This window comes from Eucyclogobius newberryi, unplaced genomic scaffold, assembly GCF_026437365.1.
Source record: "Eucyclogobius newberryi isolate DKJ021-1_F unplaced genomic scaffold, fEucNew1.0.hap1 SCAF_21, whole genome shotgun sequence".
NCBI lineage: Eukaryota > Metazoa > Chordata > Actinopteri > Gobiiformes > Gobiidae > Eucyclogobius > Eucyclogobius newberryi.
In genome coordinates, this window is record NW_027315846.1 from 4,945,394 (window position 1) to 4,967,491 (window position 22,098).

At 43.6% G+C, this 22,098-nt stretch overlaps 1 protein-coding gene across 1 annotated transcript in view; it reads right to left on the bottom strand.

Moving 5' to 3' along the window:
- pygl (phosphorylase, glycogen, liver) overlaps positions 1 to 20,329 on the bottom strand; it is a 35,076-nt gene extending 14,747 nt beyond the window's left edge. The window contains exons 1-8 of the mRNA XM_072457378.1: positions 20,047 to 20,329; positions 10,891 to 10,992; positions 9,752 to 9,830; positions 5,230 to 5,333; positions 3,894 to 4,025; positions 2,299 to 2,410; positions 1,094 to 1,176; positions 286 to 423 (exon numbers count right to left, since the gene is read on the bottom strand). Of these exons, the coding sequence (XP_072313479.1) occupies positions 286 to 423; positions 1,094 to 1,176; positions 2,299 to 2,410; positions 3,894 to 4,025; positions 5,230 to 5,333; positions 9,752 to 9,830; positions 10,891 to 10,992; positions 20,047 to 20,289 (993 nt within the window). The 5' untranslated portion in view covers positions 20,290 to 20,329. The remainder of the gene's footprint in view (positions 1 to 285; positions 424 to 1,093; positions 1,177 to 2,298; positions 2,411 to 3,893; positions 4,026 to 5,229; positions 5,334 to 9,751; positions 9,831 to 10,890; positions 10,993 to 20,046) is intronic.
- Positions 20,330 to 22,098: the final 1,769 nt, after the last annotated feature.

Consider the following 22,098-nt stretch of genomic DNA (forward strand, 5'->3'; position numbering starts at 1 on the left):
TCCCCAAAAAATGCGACTTATACTCCAGTGCGACTTATATAGGTTTTTTTTCTTCTCTATTATGCATTTTTTGGCTGATGCGACTTATACTCCGGAAAATATGGAACATTAAATAGATCAAATAAACTGTTGGCAAAGATTATTACTGGAATGCAACTCGTCAATCTAGATTCTTCAGACCAAATGTCTCAAATCACTTCTGGCTTTTAGCGGGAAACACTGGATCCGACGCGGCGAACGGACAATTTACCGCGACTTCGGTTCGAAAGCGGCTCTGAATCTCACCTTTTCTGGAAAGCTCTCGAAGGAGGTGCGTCTGGGCACTCCTTTCTTGGTGGTTTTGAATCGTCTGATGATGTCCTGAAGCGTCGCGGCCACCACAAAGTACTCCTGCTTCAGACGCAGCTCCTTCCCCTCGAAAAACTGCAAACCAGAGGATCGAGAATGAACCGGGAATGAACCGGGAATGAACCGGGAATGAACCGGGAAGGAACCGGGAAGGAACCGGGAAGGAACCGGGAAGGAACCGGGAAGGAACCGGGAGTCGCCAGCAAATCACAGGCTTTTTCTAATCTAAATTAATTTATTGGGAAGACTTTATAATAACTACACTTACAGTATCTTTAGTTAAGCAGTTATTAAACCTAAATCATGCTTAATACACGATATATTCATGATGAACTAAGGCTTTGTTCAGGCAAATTAAGTTGTAGTTAATATAAAGTGGGACCAGTTTATTATTTATAATTGATAAGCTTTTTTTGACTCATTTGAAATTAAGATTCATACGTAAATATATAGATAATCTAGATCCAAAAAGTATATTAATCAAGATAAACATGATGAATTTACATTATTTTTAGCCATGTAAAAAAAACTATTTTGAAGAACTATTCTATATTGAGAGCAGTTAACGCTTTAATTATGAAATTTAGAGTTAATAGTGACGTGTGGATGTTTTTAAATGATTGTTTTAAACATCCACACATTCATATTCAATAACTACAACAAAAACAAATGCATTTTGAGTCGTTTAAAACACAACTTTCCAACGCATCGAGCTCGTTTAAACTTCGCCATCGTCACGACTTACGTTGTCGTTGGGGTAAAGGACTCGGGAGATGTTTTCTGCCAGATTCCTGTCCAAAACGGCCTGGATGTAATCTCCCACATTAACTAAAGAGTAAATAAAAGAAAACAAACTGGTTAATGAGAGATTTTAGCTGGATAAGACCCAACTCTGAGACACCTTTGAGCACTTCTCCCCAACAAAAGACAAATCTGTTCACGTTTTTGGGTTAATCATAATTTAAAACCGCCTTATCTATGTTTCAGTATCATTTTACACCATGTTTAGCCTTAAATTAGAGCCGATATAGTCCGGGAAAAGCCGAATGTTGACACAGAAATGGGTTATTGCTCAGCGTGTGTTGCAACTGTTAAGACATGAAAGCAAGAGAGGTTATTGCGTGCACTTCCTTTTCTTTTCAGAGCAAGTCTGAAGGTGATAAGAACTTGACCCGTCGCAATAACAAATGTCTGAACGTGGTATATTTGCTACAGAAACCATCACGACGACATTGAAACGACTTCTTGTCACTGAAAAAATAAACCTGAGCCTTTTTAATCCAGGTAAACCCTTTTCTAAACGTACGATATTGTTCAAAACCATGTGCAGAGTTACATAAATAGAACAAAGCACATGTATCTTAATATGTTTTAATAAAGTTGTTCAAGTTGCTTTTTTTCAACAGTCTACAGCTCATTTCTTATCATGCTACAGAAAATTCACCCCTAGTGCAAATAAAAAGAAAAAATAAATATTGACCCATGAAAACCCTTTTTTTTTAGTTTGTTTTTATGTATTTGAGTGTCACAATAGTTTAATTTGTGCTAAATTGTAGATAAAAGAAAGAAAATCTCTCTCTAGGGTCAATATTTCTCTACAAAAAGTGTATTTTTGGCATCATTAAAAATTCTGTGTCAATAATCAAAAGTGTGAATGAAAAATAAATACACTGCAAAAATACAGTAAATAAATGCCTTTAAATACTCTGATACCACTGTAAATGGTAAAAATCATCTAAAATGTGATATTATGTGGCTAAATCCATGCAATTTCTCCACTGAAACCACAAAAAAAAGGAAAATAAAGAAGTCACATTACGTTCCACTTCACTTTTCATCATTCTTGACTTGAGAATGTATTAGTTTACAAACTTTACAAAGTCTATAAACGGAGAACATTCCATCGCGTTTGCCGTTTCCGTTGGCGACGCGACCAGTGTGGAAACTCACAGTCCCTCAGGTTGAAGTCGTTCGGAGCTCGCGCCGACCACAGCCTCATGGTGTTCACGGTGTTGTTCTTGTATCCGGGGATGGGCGTGTCGTAGGGCATGGCCAGCACCACCTACGGGACAGAAGAGGGCACTGCAGGAGAGTCGATACAGTATTATCACGGTATTAACATGATTATAACCTCCTTTGTTGTGGACAAATACAAGTCGCAAATGTTTTCATAGTTTGGTCGGGGTGCGACTTATACTCCAGAGCGACTTATATGTGATATTATTCATTATTTTCACGCTGACAACCACAAGAGGGCGCTCTAGGCTCTAAGCGATGCAGAAAAAGAATCTGCACTTCCTCTACCTCTGGAGTTTGTGGAGTTGTTTAGAAGTGACACAGAGGAAGAAGAATTCAGTGGATTTAGTGATTTGGGGTAAAACTGATGCTTTGGTAAACTTGTTAGCATGTTCTTTATGCTATAGTTATCTGAATAACTGTTCATATGTTACGTTAACATACCAGACACTTACCACAGTTCTGTCTGTGTCTCATGTAGCTGAAGGTGTTAGCATACGTCATGTAGCTGAAGGTGTTAGCGTTAGCATACGTACACCTATTCACCATGTTCTCTCATCTGTTATTATTTTAAACTGCAGTTCAAGATTATATTTGTTAAAAGTCTGTTCTTGGTCCTGGATTTAATCAAATAAATTTCCCCAAAACTGCGACTTATATATGTTTTATTCTTCTCTCTCATTTTTGGCTGGTGCAACTTATAGTAGTAGTCCGGAAAATACGGTACATTTGCTTGGTGTAGACTGTATTTGAGACGTCACGATGCTAAACATTCTCATCTTTAATACTGAGAACAGGCTTAGTACTTTTACACTGTTCAAACAAAGGTAAGAAAGAGTCGTTCTGGTCCATCAGGAACAAGGAGAAAAACATTTCCACCGAGGATGTGTTGAAATGTTCAAATGTCTGATCTACTAGAGTCCAGAGCAGTGTCAGAAACAATACAGATGTTTGTGATCGATTGGCTTCATATTTGCTCTCCAAACTAAGATTAGACAGGTCCAGACTGGAGCCTGTTCTTGGCGTGTGGATCTGCGTCTGCTCCTCTTGTGTTTCACGTCTGAATCCTTCAGGCGATAGCAGCCGTTATAAAGCTGATGCCTCGAGGAGAAGCAGTGCCAGAAACCCAGAGTTCAGACGTGACTCACAGGAAAAAGAGCCGACGGATCCATAAACGTGGACTTGATCTTATTCATAACAAATGTAATCCCACATTATAAACGGGGCTGAGAAGTTGAGACACAGCTTTGTACGCTCATTTGAGCTTTAAATCAAAGAATGGAAGTTTAATACAACTTAACTTGAATAATCAGTAATCTGGTTACTTTGAAATAAAGAGAGTAATTAGATCCATTTTTGAAGGCGTAATACAGTATATACAGTACATGCAGTACATGCAGTACATGCAGTACATGCAGTACATGCAGTACATGCAGTATATGCAGTATATGCAGTACATGCAGTACATGCAGTATATGCAGTACATGCAGTATATGCAGTACATGCAGTATATGCAGTATGGTCAGTACCTGCGTGTCGACCCATCTGGAGCCCTCTTTGGTCTCGTCCACGCGGCCGTAGAAATGGACCGGTAACATGTACTCGGGACGGGCTTTCTCCCACGGGTTTCCATGTCTCAGCCAATCATCCGCTTCCTCCACCTGCAAAACCAGGAAGTCGTCTTAGTCTTTATCACAATCAATTCATGTTTGTAACGCTCTGGAGTCACAGCGGCGGTCGCCTCAGTGGAACGTCCCAGAGCTGTTGATTTGACCGACTGAGAGCGGCTCATGGAGAGAGTTCACCCAGACAGACGAGGAGCATCCGTTATGTACTAAATACCTGAATGAAGTGTTATCATCTATATTTGTACACTTCGTTAAACAGACCAGTGCCGTGTTTTCTCATATTTTAAGGGAGGAGAACACTGCAACATCTTTAACTAGATCAACTTCAATAAATGACAGACTGAACCTCGTATCGTGCACCTACATTCATGAGCTGTCGAGGGTCAAATAATGAACATCTATTACACATTATGGAAACTTAACTACAAAAGTGTTTCATTCTGCCGTGTACTTGTCACTGCTCTCGTTTTCTGCTTCGTTTAGAAGTGTAGGACTGAAATCTGGTCCCTTTACGTGGTAAAAGCGGGTCAAGCGTTAACCAGTCGTTCATGTTTGCTCTGCAGGATACGAACCGCAAACAAGCCGGATTCGAAAGGGCAACAACCTTTTATCGCTCGTCAAAGGGAAACACGACGTATGCGTGCATGTCCGAGAGCGACCGGCGTTCAGCCTCAGCACAGCGACCAAAGGGTTGACCACCGATTTAAAGAGTTAATCATTACACGTCCGAGCATTCTGACCTAGTTTGAGTCTACCTTTGGCCTCGCTCCACTGTCTGGGGTTAGAAAAAGCAGAGGATTTTCAATGTAACAGACGGAATTATATATATTAGACGGCTTCTAAGTCTAATTAACCGTGCAAAGTCCTGTCCAAACCAAGCTTTAATCTGAAATAAACAACCAGCTATTGTCGCTAATGAGATGCGCATACTTTAATTAGCAAGTTCCACAACAATAACGGCTTAATTAGCGGTTATTTTAAATCATTACCGGGTTTATTATCATGAAACGGACCAGGAAAAAAGCTAAAAATCACTCGTTTTATGACACAAACTCAGGAACAAGCCCAAGAATCTCGACCCAGATTTACAAAGCGACTTTTCCGACAGAAGAAGCCCAAAGTTTCCATAAACGAAGCGAACCTGGCGCCGCCCCGTGGCTCCTCGCGCGTCGCTACATAGGGGGACGGCTCAAATGTGGACATGTGGACATTAAAGAGCCGCTTAACCTGAACGTACCTGCCAGCCGTCTCTGATCTTCTGGTTGAAAATACCGTACTCGTAGCGAATGCCGTAACCGTAGGCGGCGAGACCCAACGTCGCCATTGAGTCCAGGAAGCAAGCTGTGGACACAAGGAAGACAAAAAGAGCGTGATGTGCATCCTAAAGGCCGTCTCGTCTCCGCAGCGTTATCGCTTTCCACAGAACGACATTAAACTCCTTTATCCAACATTTACGGAGGTCGTTTTAGCTCAAAAATACCGTAAAAAACATGAATTCTTACTGCGCAGACGTCAACGAAATATGCGACTTTCCACGTTACGGTTGTGATCTAATACATCTCGAGGTATAAATGTGCGGTTCAGAGCATAAACAGAAGGAAATCTGCGATCAAAGCGATGAGATTATTATTTGATTGATTTGAAAAAGTTTATTATTATGGAACCTTAACTGTTTGCACGGGCTGAGTGGTTATTCCTACTTCCATTTGCCTTTATAATCAAAGGGAAATGTAGATTTTCGGTGCCATTTCCTGATCCCAAACACTCCATGATGTGTTGTTGTTCTCCCTGTGTTATTATTATTTTTTTTAAACTGTTCGAACCAATAGCTCCTGGTGGGATTAACAAAGTCGTCGGAATCTGAATCGACAACGAGCTCCTTGAGTTTGGATTCCAAGCTGGGCGGGGCCTTTCTGTGCGTAGTTTGCATGTTCTCTCTGTGTCTTAGTGTGGGTTCCTTCAGGTGTTCAGGTTTGGCAAAGCTCCACCTGGATCCTGGCTCAACATTGCGACAGGTTTGCACTGTGGACAGGTTTCTGACAGTGACAGACAAAAAAACCACAGAGAGAACAAAAAAAGGACGGCAAACACGAGACGGTGAGATAATATCGTTCATGTCGCTTCGAGGATATGGTAAATGTTAGTATTTAATGGATTGTTTATCATGAAAATGCACCAAAAATAAATGATTCAAACTGAAAATGAAAAAAACAACTTCCAAATAAAAGATATTTCTGCATTTTAAAGTAATTTTCACAGTCTTGTTACATTTGTCCGGCACTTAAATCACAACTAATGCATTTAAAGACATGTTTTAGCACATTTCTGTGAAGAAAAGTCAGTATCGCCCACGTCTACTCCTGTGATTGTCCATCTTCCTTTTTTTAAAGCTGCTGCCAATAGTATATTCCAAAAGTATCCATCCATTGCTTCTTTTCAGGAGTTTTATGCCCCAGATAAAGTCAAGTGAGATGTTGATATTTAAAATAATTTGTAGAACTTTATTAAATTCAGTCTAGAAACTTTCATGTTCTAATTGTTGTGGGACTTTAAAAAAAAGATTATTCATGTTTTTTTGCGACCAAACAACACCGAAATGCTTAATTTTCTGTCTTCCCAAATCTAGCGTTATGAAATATAAACTTACTTAATGAAAAAGTAATGCTATCACCACACCAAATAAAAAAGTACTTTACAGTTTTTTTTATCTATATATTGAACTGAAATTAGTCGTTGCTGCCTACGATTGCCACGATTATTATATTTTTTTGTTCTTACATTATTGTATATTCATAATAATGTTTTTCACTCAGAGGTGCTCTACACAGACACGGGGAGAACATGCAAAACAAACTCCACAGCGAAATGCAGCCGTTCTGTCATCTGAAACACAACAATAGCACTTTTACAACCCTTTTTCACACCTGTGTCCAAACACAGTCCAAAAGTCCATTATTTCCTAATTCCTTCAGAGTCTTGCCTCAGTTCCTCCAAACACTGGTTCTTGAAAAACAGGTCTAAAACAGGACTATAGTAGGTCTAATTCAGGTCTAAACCAGGTCTAAACCAGGTATAAATGAGGCCTAAACCAGGTCTAAAACAGGTCTAAACCAGGTCTAAAACAGGACTATTGTAGCTATTGTAGGTCTAAACGAGGCCTAAACCAGGTCTAAACCAGGTCTAAAACAGGACTATTGTAGGTCTAAACCAGGTCTAAAACAGGACTATTGTAGGTCTAAATGAGGCCTAAACCAGGTCTAAAACAGGACTATTGTAGGTCTAAACGAGGCCTAAACCAGGTCTAAAACAGGACTATTGTAGGTCTAAACCAGGTCTAAAACAGGACTATTGTAGGTCTAAATGAGGCCTAAACCAGGTCTAAACCAGGTCTAAAACAGGACTATTGTAGGTCTAAACCAGGTCTAAACCAGGTCTAAAACAGGACTATTGTAGCTATTGTAGGTCTAAACGAGGCCAAAACCAGGTCTAAACCAGGTCTAAAACAGGACTATTGTAGGTCTAAACCAGGTCTAAACCAGGTCTAAAACAGGACTATTGTAGCTATTGTAGGTCTAAACGAGGCCTAAACCAGGTCTAAACCAGGTCTAAAACAGGACTATTGTAGGTCTAAACCAGGTCTAAACCAGGTCTAAAACAGGACTATTGTAGGTCTAAACCAGGTCTAAACCAGGTCTAAACCAGGTCTAAAACAGGACTATTGTAGGTCTAAACGAGGTCTAAACCAGGTCTAAAACAGGACTATTGTAGGTCTAAAACGAGGCCTACACCAGGTCTAAACCAGGTCTAAAACAGGACTATTGTAGGTCTAAACCAGGTCTAAACCAGGTCTAAAACAGGACTATTGTAGGTCTAAAACGAGGCCTACACCAGGTCTAAACCAGGTCTAAAACAGGACTATTGTAGGTCTAAACCAGGTCTAAACCAGGTCTAAAACAGGACTATTGTAGGTCTAAAACGAGGCCTACACCAGGTCTAAACCAGGTCTAAAACAGGACTATTGTAGGTCTAAAACGAGGCCTACACCAGGTCTAAACCAGGTCTAAAACAGGACTATCCATCCATCCATCCTCTTCCACTTATCCGGGGCCGGGTCGTGGGGGCACCAGTCTAAGCAGGGACTCCCAGACTGCCCTCTCCCCAGACACTTCTTCCAACTCCTCCGGGGGGATCCCGAGGCGTTCCCAGGGCAGCAGTCATAGTCTAAAACAGGACAATTCCAAGTCTAAACTAGGCCTACTCACTTGCTGTACCAGTTCTAAACAGGAATGGAAGGAGGACCAAAATATGGATTAAATTTACATTAAGCAAATATTTGTTATTATTACTTCTGAAAGTACCACCTTGCGTACCACAGTTTGAGAAGCACTGCTGTAAACAGCTCTAGTGTTCGATGGACTGATGCCAGACCTTTGGAGCGGTGAGAATGGGAATCCTGTGCAAACATGTCTTTGATAAGTAAAGCTGCATGAATCTGGGATCTGACCTAATGGGTTTGATTCCCGGACCACCACTCTGGGTAGAGTCTGCATGTTCTCCCCGTGTTACCGTGGGTTCTCCGGCTCCTCCCACCGTCCAAAGAATTGGTAAAATTGGTAACTTTAAATTGACCCAATGGACAGGTGTTGAACACTTAAAAACATTGCATCTGGTTCGTCCAATGCTATGTCCTTAAATAAATAAAAATAAAATAAATAAATAAATAAAATAAACACTTTCTCTGACAAATATGATTTTGATTATTATAAGCTGAAACTGGGCTCACGGGTTTATAGTTTAAAAACACATCCACCTTGGTTTCATTCTAAAGAAAAGCTGTATTTTAAAAGATCATCTACAAACGTTTACTCATACGTGGGCTCTTCTGAAGCCCGTTTTACCCTTGAAGCTCATAAGCGCCTGGTGAGGGCCACTTTTATACCTCTGTTGGATTATAGCGACGCTCTCGATATAAATGCAACTGCAAAATGTCTGAAATCCTTGGATCCTGAATGTGGCAGTGATTTGAGCTTTCCAACAGGTTGTGGCAGGCTCAGGCTCCAGTGAACTCTGTGCCAAGACTCAATGGACTTCTCTGGAGCGTCATTCATCCTGCTCGGGAGGGCTCAGGAGACTGGAGCCTTTCCCAGTGACTTTGTGTTTAAAATAATATGTAAACGTGCATCTTCCGACCTGTGTGCCCTTGTGCAGAGAGCAGAGGGTCATTATGCCCTGCACTCACATGATATGTACAGCTTGGAACTCTCTTCAAGTGGACACGAGGTTGGAAGAACTGGTCTCACTTAGGGTTTTTTTGGGCAATTTAAAAAACACAAAAAGATGATCCTATAAAAAATGTCCATGCTTTTAAACATCTGTTATTGTTTGTTCTTAAATGTCTCATTTGTGGAGATGTTTTTAACACTGACTTTCTTATCTGGTTTAATTAAGGTTAATAAATCAATCAAGGTGCTTTAAAAGACTGAACTATACTAATCTAATACAAGAATCACAATAACATGTTTGTTGTCTAAACTACAGGGTTATTACCATGTTATTACCGCATCAAAAACATACCTGGAGTTGTGCAGCCAGGAGACAGAGTAAACTATTTGTGTTGTTGTTCTAAAAGTAATATATAGTAATAATCACAGTAAAAGAGCATGTTTAAAGGCCAATGACAAATACAAATAATGCATAATATTTGTCCTTTAAATGTTCTGCAGAGGCCACGATTCCAAGTTAGGCCTCTTCACTCTCACCTGCCAGACGTCCCAAGCCTCCATTCCCCAGACCAGCGTCCTCCTCGATCTCCTCCAGCTCCTCGATGTCCAAACCCAACTGTAAGTAACGTCACACATCAGAGAACCATCGCGTACGCATTAGCATCGAGCTACATGGTGCTGGTGTGTCTACACGGCTACAACACGTGCAGCAAAACACGCAGAAGGTTTATACAGTTTAGTTTTGGCCGGGGTGCGACTTATACTTGTATGTGATATTATTTGTTATTTTCACACTTGCAACTGCATTTCATACTCCAGTGCAACTTATATACGTCTTTTTCTTCTCTATTATGCATTTTTGGCTGGTGCGACTTATACTCCGGGGGTGCGACTTATACTCCGGCGGCGCGACTTATACTCCGGGGACGCGACTTATACTCCGGGGGCGCGACTTATACTCCGGGGGCGCGACTTATACTCCGGGGGCGCGACTTATACTCCGGGGGCGCGACTTATACTCCGGGGGCGCGACTTATACTCCGGGGGCGCGACTTATACTCCGGGGGCGCGACTTATACTCCGGGGGCGCGACTTATACTCCGGGGGCGCGACTTATACTCCGGGGGCGCGACTTATACTCCGGGTGCGCGACTTATACTCCGGGTGCGCGACTTATACTCCGGGTGCGCGACTTATACTCCGGGTGCGCGACTTATACTCCGGGGGCGCGACTTATACTCCGGGGGCGCGACTTATACTCCGGGGGCGCGACTTATACTCCGGGGGCGCGACTTATACTCCGGGGGCGCGACTTATACTCCGGGGGCGCGACTTATACTCCGGGGGCGCGACTTATACTCCGGGGGCGCGACTTATACTCCGGGTGCGCGACTTATACTCCGGGTGCGCGACTTATACTCCGGAAAATACGGTATTTTGAATTCCCTGAACCTGAACGATACATACTTTAAATCAGAACGTGTCATTTTTTAATTCCTCCAAACCCAACGCGTTTACCGACAGAGGATTGGCCCCGGACCCCGAGCTGATCATCGATTACGCCGATTAGAAATGACTGAATCTCGAGGAATGAAGCGTTGCACGATAATCGCACAATCGCTTAATTAATGGGCCCCGTGTGTGGATTACGTGTGCGTTTTGGCGTCAGTTCGGACCTGGTACATGGCTTCGTCGCACGTGTTCTGCACTCCCAGGTTCACCATGGTGTTCTGCAGCGTCCGGCCCATGTAGAACTCCAGGGACAGGTAATAAACACGCTAAAGGAGAGAGAAGGCGTGTCAAACATGACTTATACATGACTTAACTCCAGGGACAGGTAATAAACACGCTAAAGGAGAGAGAAGGCGTGTCAAACATGACTTATACATGACTTAACTCCAGGGACAGGTAATAAACACGCTAAAGGAGAGAGAAGGCGTGTTAAACATGACTTATACATGACTTAACTCCAGGGACAGGTAATAAACACGCTAAAGGAGAGAGAAGGCGTGTCAAACATGACTTATACATGACTTAACTCCAGGGACAGGTAATAAACACGCTAAAGGAGAGAGAAGGCGTGTTAAACATGACTTATACATGACTTAACTCCAGGGACAGGTAATAAACACGCTAAAGGAGAGAGAAGGCGTGTTAAACATGACTTATACATGACTTAACTCCAGGGACAGGTAATAAACACGCTAAAGGAGAGAGAAGGCGTGTCAAACATGACTTATACATGACTTATACATGACTTAACTCCAGGGACAGGTAATAAACACGCTAAAGGAGAGAGAAGGCGTGTCAAACATGACTTATACATGACTTATACATGACTTAACTCCAGGGACAGGTAATAAACACGCTAAAGGAGAGAGAAGGCGTGTCAAACATGACTTATACATGACTTAACTCCAGGGACAGGTAATAAACACGCTAAAGGAGAGAGAAGGCGTGTCAAACATGACTTATACATGACTTATACATGACTTAACTCCAGGGACAGGTAATAAACACGCTAAAGGAGAGAGAAGGCGTGTCAAACATGACTTATACATGACTTAACTCCAGGGACAGGTAATAAACACGCTAAAGGAGAGAGAAGGCGTGTTAAACATGACTTATACATGACTTAACTCCAGGGACAGGTAATAAACACGCTAAAGGAGAGAGAAGGCGTGTTAAACATGACTTATACATGACTTAACTCCAGGGACAGGTAATAAACACGCTAAAGGAGAGAGAAGGCGTGTCAAACATGACTTATACATGACTTAACTCCAGGGACAGGTAATAAACACGCTAAAGGAGAGAGAAGGCGTGTCAAACATGACTTATACATGACTTATACATGACTTAACTCCAGGGACAGGTAATAAACACGCTAAAGGAGAGAGAAGGCGTGTTAAACATGACTTATACATGACTTAACTCCAGGGACAGGTAATAAACACGCTAAAGGAGAGAGAAGGCGTGTCAAACATGACTTATACATGACTTAACTCCAGGGACAGGTAATAAACACGCTAAAGGAGAGAGAAGGCGTGTCAAACATGACTTATACATGACTTAACTCCAGGGACAGGTAATAAACACGCTAAAGGAGAGAGAAGGCGTGTCAAACATGACTTATACATGACTTAACTCCAGGGACAGGTAATAAACACGCTAAAGGAGAGAGAAGGCGTGTCAAACATGACTTATACATGACTTAACTCCAGGGACAGGTAATAAACACGCTAAAGGAGAGAGAAGGCGTGTCAAACATGACTTATACATGACTTAACTCCAGGGACAGGTAATAAACACGCTAAAGGAGAGAGAAGGCGTGTCAAACGTGTCAAACATGATGACGGTTTCTGACCAGGGACGTCACGGTTACGATTATTGTGAGGAAAAAGATCACAATTTAATGATTATTGGGACTATTAGGACCAAAAAACAGTGAAATCTTTATTTTTCTTTCATTCCCGTGAGGAACATGTGACTGTTTCTCAAGTTTGTGACCGTATTTACTAAATTAAACTTCCTGAAAGACAAAATAATGTTAAATTTGACAAAAACAAGCGGATAAAAACTGTTTTGGACGACAGATTCAACTAAAAAGACTTCATTTTGCTTCTAAAACTGTCTCAATTATTATCTTTTAGTTCTTACAATCACGATTATCGATTGACCCAATGACCTTGACGTCCCTAGTCCTGACGCTACAATATCAAATCTTAGAATGTTCAAACAGCTCAGTGAGGCTGCGATGAAACCAGGAAATCCACATTACAAATTACAATAACCAACATTTACTGAAGGGGGCGCTAGAGACTTAAAAGCATCTAAATACCATGTTACGGAGCACCTCAGCGCCCCGAGGTAAAGTGTCTGGAGCCGCCCCTGGAAACTGATGCAAGTAACCATGGTAACACACACTGAGGAAGAGATGCAGAGTAAGAGAGTCGTGTTTGTGGAGCTGAAGCTGTAAGTGTAAAACTATACATGAAATTAAATAAATAAATGTTTTTGAAGCTGTTGGTTTGTAGAAGACGTCGTGTCAAAGCCGGACACTGAAAATGCAGAGAAAACAACACTTTTTACATACTGTTTATGCAATGTGGGACAATGTGGGACAATGTGGGACAATGTGGGACAATGTGGGACAATGTGGGACAATATGAGGCAGTGAGGGACAAAACTCGCCGTTATGTTTACAGAAACAGACTCACTCATAATGTTACAAGTGGATAACCCACTTGTACACTCTCGCACACTGAACACTCTCGCGCGCACACACTGAACATACACTCTCGCGCACTGAACATACACTCTCGCGCGCACTGAACATACACTCTCGCGCGCACTGAACACTCTCGCGCGCACACACTGAACATACACTCTCGCGCACTGAACACACACTCTCGCGCGCACACACTGAACATACACTCTCGCGCGCACTGAACATACACTCTCGCGCGCACTGAACATACACTCTCGCGCGCACTGAACATACACTCTCGCGCGCACTGAACATACACTCTCGCGCGCACTGAACATACACTCTCGCACACACTGAACACACACTCTCGCGCACTGAACACACACTCTCGCGCACTGAACACACACTCTCGCGCACTGAACACACACTCTCGCGCGCGCACACTGAACACTCTCGCGCACACACACTGAACACTCTCGCGCACACACACTGAACACTCTCGCACACACACTGAACACTCTCGCACACACACTGAACACTCTCGCACACACACTGAACACTCTCGCACACACACTGAACACTCTCGCACACACACTGAACACTCTCGCACACACACTGAACACTCTCGCACACACACTGAACACTCTCGCACACACACTGAACACTCTCGCACACACACTGAACACTCTCGCACACACACTGAACACTCTCGCACACACACTGAACACTCTCGCACACACACTGAACACTCTCGCACACACACTGAACACTCTCGCACACACACTGAACACTCTCGCACACACACTGAACACTCTCGCACACACACTGAACACTCTCGCACACACACTGAACACTCTTGCACACACACTGAACACTCTTGCACACACACTGAACACTCTTGCACACACACTGAACACTCTTGCACACACACTGAACACTCTTGCACACACACTGAACACTCTTGCACACACACTGAACACTCTTGCACACACTGAACACTCTTGCACACACACTGAACACTCTTGCACACACACTGAACACTCTTGCACACACACTGAACACTCTTGCACACACACTGAACACTCTTGCACACACACTGAACACTCTTGCACACACACACACGCACACTCTTGCACACACACACACGCACACTCTTGCACACACACACACACTCTTGCACACACACACACACTGAACACTCTTGCACACACACACTGAACACTCTTTTGCACACACACTGAACACTCTTTTGCACACACACTGAACACTCTTGCACACACACTGAACACTCTTGCACACACACACGCACACACTGAACACTCTTGCACACACACACGCACATACTGAACACTCTTGCACACACTGAACACTCTTGCACACACACTGAACACTCTTGCACACACACTGAACACTCTTGCACACACACACACGCACACTCTTGCACACACACACACACTGAACACTCTTGCACACACACACTGAACACTTTTGCACACACACACTGAACACTCTTTTGCACACACACACTGAACACTCTTTTGCACACACACTGAACACTCTTTTGCACACACACACACACACACACTGAACACTCTTGCACACACACACACACACACTGAACACTCTTGCACACACTGAACACTCTTGCACACACACACACACACACTGAACACTCTTGCACACACACTGAACACTCTTGCACACACACACACACACTGAACACTCTTGCACACACTGAACACTCTTGCACACACACACACACACTGAACACTCTTGCACACACTGAACACTCTTGCACACACACACACACACACACTGAACACTCTTGCACACACACACACACACTGAACACTCTTGCACACACACTGAACACTCTTGCACACACACACACTGAACACTCTTGCACACACTGAACACTCTTGCACACACTGAACACTCTTGCACACACACACACACTGAACACTCTTGCGCACACTGAACACTCTTGCGCACACTGAACACTCTTGTGCACACTGAACACTCTTGCGCACACTGAACACTCTTGCGCACACTGAACACTCTTGCGCACACTGAACACTCTTGCGCACACACACTGAACACTCTTGCGCACACACACTGAACACTCTTGCACACACACACACACGCACACTCTTGCACACACACACACACGCACACTCTTGCACACACACACACACTGAACACTCTTTTGCACACACACACTGAACACTCTTTTGCACACACACACTGAACACTCTTTTGCACACACACACTGAACACTCTTTTGCACACACACTGAACACTCTTTTGCACACACACACTGAACACTCTTTTGCACACACACTGAACACTCTTGCACACACACTGAACACTCTTGCACACACACACACACACACACACACTGAACACTCTTGCACACACACACACACACGCACACACTGAACACTCTTGCACACACTGAACACTCTTGCACACACACTGAACACTCTTGCACACACACTGAACACTCTTGCACACACACTGAACACTCTTGCACACACACTGAACACTCTTGCACACACACACACGCACTGAACACTCTTTTGCACACACACTGAACACTCTTTTGCACACACTGAACACTCTTTTGCACACACACTGAACACTCTTTTGCACACACACTGAACACTCTTGCACACACACACACACTGAACACTCTTGCACACACACACACACACACTGAACACTCTTGCACACACACACACACTGAACACTCTTGCACACACACACACACTGAACACTCTTGCACACACTGAACACTCTTGCACACACACACACACACACTGAACACTCTTGCACACACACTGAACACTCTTGCACACACTGAACACTCTTGCACACACACACACACACTGAACACTCTTGCACACACTGAACACTCTTGCGCACACTGAACACTCTTGCGCACACTGAACACTCTTGCACACACACTGAACACTCTTGCACACACACACACGCACACTCTTGCACACACACACACACACTGAACACTCTTTTGCACACACACACTGAACACTCTTTTGCACACACACTGAACACGCTTTTGCACACACTGAACACTCTTTTGCACACACACTGAACACTCTTTTGCACACACACTGAACACTCTTTTGCACACACACTGAACACTCTTGCACACACACACACACTGAACACTCTTGCACACACACACACACACACACACTGAACACTCTTGCACACACACACACACTGAACACTCTTGCACACACTGAACACTCTTGCACACACACACACACACACACACACTGAACACTCTTGCACACACACTGAACACTCTTGCACACACTGAACACTCTTGCACACACACACACACACACTGAACACTCTTGCACACACTGAACACTCTTGCGCACACTGAACACTCTTGCGCACACTGAACACTCTTGCGCACACTGAACACTCTTGCGCACACTGAACACTCTTGCGCACACTGAACACTCTTGCGCACACTGAACACTCTTGCGCACACACACTGAACACTCTTGCGCACACACACTGAACACTCTTTTGCACACACACTGAACACTCTTGCACACACACTGAACACTCTTGCACACACACACTGAACACTCTTTTGCACACACACACTGAACACTCTTTTGCACACACACACTGAACACTCTTGCACACACACACACACACTGAACACTCTTGCACACACACACTGAACACTCTTTTGCACACACACACTGAACACTCTTTTGCACACACTGAACACTCTTTTGCACACACACTGAACACTCTTTTGCACACATACACACACACACACTGAACACTCTTGCACACACACACACACACTGAACACTCTTGCACACACACACACACACGCACACACTGAACACTCTTGCACACACACTGAACACTCTTGCACACACACTGAACACTCTTGCACACACACTGAACACTCTTGCACACACACACACACTGAACACTCTTGCACACACACACTGAACACTCTTTTGCACACACACTGAACACTCTTGCACACACACACTGAACACTCTTTTGCACACACACTGAACACTCTTTTGCAAACACACTGAACACTCTTGCACACACTGAACACTCTTGCACACACACACACGCACACTCTTGCACACACACACACACACTGAACACTCTTTTGCACACACACACTGAACACTCTTTTGCACACACACTGAACACTCTTTTGCACACACACTGAACACTCTTTTGCACACACACTGAACACTCTTTTGCACACACACTGAACACTCTTTTGCACACACACTGAACACTCTTGCACACACACTGAACACTCTTGCACACACACACACACTGAACACTCTTGCACACACTGAACACTCTTGCACACACACACACACACACACTGAACACTCTTGCACACACACTGAACACTCTTGCACACACTGAACACTCTTGCACACACACACACACACTGAACACTCTTGCACACACTGAACACTCTTGCACACACACACACTGAACACTCTTGCACACACTGAACACTCTTGCACACACTGAACACTCTTGCACACACTGAACACTCTTGCACACACTGAACACTCTTGCACACACTGAACACTCTTGCACACACTGAACACTCTTGCGCACACACACTGAACACTCTTGCGCACACACACTGAACACTCTTGCGCACACACACTGAACACTCTTGCGCACACACACTGAACACTCTTGCACACACACTGAACACTCTTGCACACACACACACTGAACACTCTTGCACACACACTGAACACTCTTGCACACACACACACTGAACACTCTTTTGCACACACACACTGAACACTCTTGCACACACACTGAACACTCTTGCACACACTGAACACTCTTGCACACACACACTGAACACTCTTGCACACACACTGAACACTCTTGCACACACTGAACACTCTTGCACACACACACACACACTGAACACTCTTGCACACACACACACACACTGAACACTCTTGCACACACTGAACACTCTTGCACACACACACACTGAACACTCTTGCACACACACACACTGAACACTCTTGCACACACTGAACACTCTTGCACACACTGAACACTCTTGCACACACTGAACACTCTTGCACACACTGAACACTCTTGCGCACACACACTGAACACTCTTGCGCACACACACTGAACACTCTTGCGCACACACACTGAACACTCTTGCGCACACACACTGAACACTCTTGCACACACACTGAACACTCTTGCACACACACACACTGAACACTCTTTTGCACACACACACTGAACACTCTTGCACACACACACGCACACTCTTGCACACACACACACACTGAACACTCTTGCACACACACACTGAACACTCTTTTGCACACACACACTGAACACTCTTTTGCACACACACACTGAACACTCTTTTGCACACACTGAACACTCTTTTGCACACACACTGAACACTCTTGCACACACACACACTGAACACTCTTTTGCACACACACACTGAACACTCTTGCACACACACACGCACACTCTTGCACACACACACACACTGAACACTCTTGCACACACACACTGAACACTCTTTTGCACACACACACTGAACACTCTTTTGCACACACACACTGAACACTCTTTTGCACACACTGAACACTCTTTTGCACACACACACACTGAACACTCTTGCACACACACACACACACGCACACACTGAACACTCTTGCACACACACTGAACACTCTTGCACACACACTGAACACTCTTGCACACACACTGAACACTCTTGCACACACACACACACGCACACTCTTGCACACACACTGAACACTCTTGCACACACACACTGAACACTCTTTTGCACACACACACTGAACACTCTTTTGCACACCCACTGAACACTCTTTTGCACACACTGAACACTCTTTTGCACACACACTGAACACTCTTTTGCACACACACTGAACACTCTTTTGCACACACACTGAACACTCTTTTGCACACACACTGAACACTCTTGCACACACACTGAACACTCTTGCACACACACACACACACTGAACACTCTTGCACACACTGAACACTCTTGCACACACACTGAACACTCTTGCACACACACTGAACACTCTTGCACACACACTGAACACTCTTGCACACACACACACACACTGAACACTCTTGCACACACTGAACACTCTTGCACACACACACACACACTGAACACTCTTGCACACACTGAACACTCTTGCACACACTGAACACTCTTGCACACACTGAACACTCTTGCACACACTGAACACTCTTGCACACACTGAACACTCTTGCACACACTGAACACTCTTTTGCACACACACTGAACACTCTTGTAAACACACACTGAACACTCTTGCACACACTGAACACTCTTGCACACACTGAACACTCTTGCACACACTGAACACTCTTTTGCACACACACTGAACACTCTTGTAAACACACACTGAACACTCTTGCACACACTGAACACTCTTGCACACTTGGACTGTTGCGCAGTAGCTTAAAGGTCCGTGCACCCGGTGCTTCCGCGTCACGGCAGCGGGTCCGCGCGCGCGCCTCGTACCTTCGGGTCCGCCTCGTAGTAGAACTGCTGCGTGCGGATCCACCGGCCCACGAGATGGTCCCGGACGGTGTGCGCCAGCGCGAAGTAATAGTCCCGGGGCGTGGCGATGTTCCGGTCCTTCACCAGCGTGAAGTGGAGGTGCCGGTTGAAGCCCTTGATCAGCTCGTGCACGTTCTCCAGGTCCGGGATCCCGCGCAGACTGATCTGCCGCCGCTTCTCCTGGTCCGTGAGCGGGGTCGCCATGCTCGGGCTGCAAACGCGGGGCTTTGTGCGGGGGCTTTGTGCGGGGGGACAATGCGCGGAGGAAAGAAGAAGAAGAAGTGCGTCTGTCAAAAGTTTGGCACGCTTTACGCACGGCACGTCTCCGCCCCGCGCCGCTCTGATTGGTGCGTGGAAGGAGGAGGCGGGGACTAAGTTTACAGGGCGTTTCCTAAAAGGTCATTTGAGGTGACGTTGGACAGTGTGGGCCTTTGTCACGTAGATCTATTAATGATGTTATGGTGTTATGGTCTGTCAGAGCTGGGCTGAGCTGACACTATGTGCACCTGAGTGTCACATCACTGTCAACGAATGTTACTCAAGAAGAAGTACAAAGTAGTCAACAAGTATTACACAAATAAGCAGTTATAAGGTGTTATTTGGAGAAACTACTGCTTGAGTTCTGAGTGAGCTACAGTTAATGTGCACACAAATCTGATGTGTGAGTTTGTTTTCAGGTAGACAACACAGTAAATAATGCACAAATCCTGGTGTTTCCAAAGAATAGACACAAAAACAAAAACAAACAAACAAAATAATTATAGACGTTTTCCGGGCTGATTCAGGACACATCTAAACTTAAATTTAAAGTCCATATAAAGGTTCTCCTGTTTTTCTAATCATGACTTAGTTTGCTCGTATAACACCTGTGGTAAATATTTATTATAGTTTTACCTCTGTTAAACAGCAGTTTGTGAAGACATTTTTAAAAGTTTTGAAATGACAGGAAGTAGAGCCGCGTCCCTCTGTGATGTCATCAATGTGCGACGTGCCAAACATAATTTACACTTAACTGACACACTTTTCGGACAGTTTTAAACGATCTTTCGACATAATAAATGTGTTTTATGGTGTTATTGTGAGTCAAATAATAACCGTTGTGTCGTTTGGCTCTTGTTTACAGTCTGGTTGCTAGGTAACAGTAGTGGAATTACCTCTACCTGTGTCACATTTGCTTTAAAAATTACAAAAACGGTCAAATTGTGGACAAAAAAGCAAAAAATGTAGTAAAATCTGAAACATAATCTACGTTTTAGTGAAATGTGTTGTCTAACCTCAAAAAGACTTTTAAAAATTGAGTTTTTTGTTCTCTCATTGTCAAAAAGAACCTATAGAAGCAGAGAAACCATTGAAATAACTAACACAAATATCAGTTGCAATGTGAAACGCTGACATTTCTTTTGGCAACAGAAGAAAGAAAGAAACAGACAAACTGGTTTCAAATTCACCTCTAACATCTATTTTATTGAATATCCACACATACAGAACACAGAGGCTTGTTACATCTTAAATAATGGTCATAATCGCAGTAAAATGGTCATGTTAAGAGTAGACATGTGTTAAATCCTGTATATTTCATCATAGACTCTCCATAGGCTCCGTTATAATACATTCATCGAGATCAAACCGAGGGTAAAATGGTGAAAGCTGCAAAAAAGGACAATCTGCACGGGTTAAAATGACTCGGAAACATTATATTTAAGTCGTTTTGACAAGTTCAGACGTATTTATCGATGTATTCATGTGAATTGCCTCCTGTGCGTTACACTGAAGACAATCTACCTGCTGTTTATTGTTGTGTCCATGTGATAGTCATATAGTTTTACCATACTCACAGTTTTATTATTATTATTTTTTTTTACTACATTTTGTATCAAAGGATATTCATATTTTCTAGTTAAACTGTTCATTTGTTAATTATCCAGATTTTGTATTGCATATTTTCTCTTTTTGTCCAATTATCTCTTAATTTCTTATTGAGTTAAGCTAAATCGTTTCACTTGTTTTTTTCTA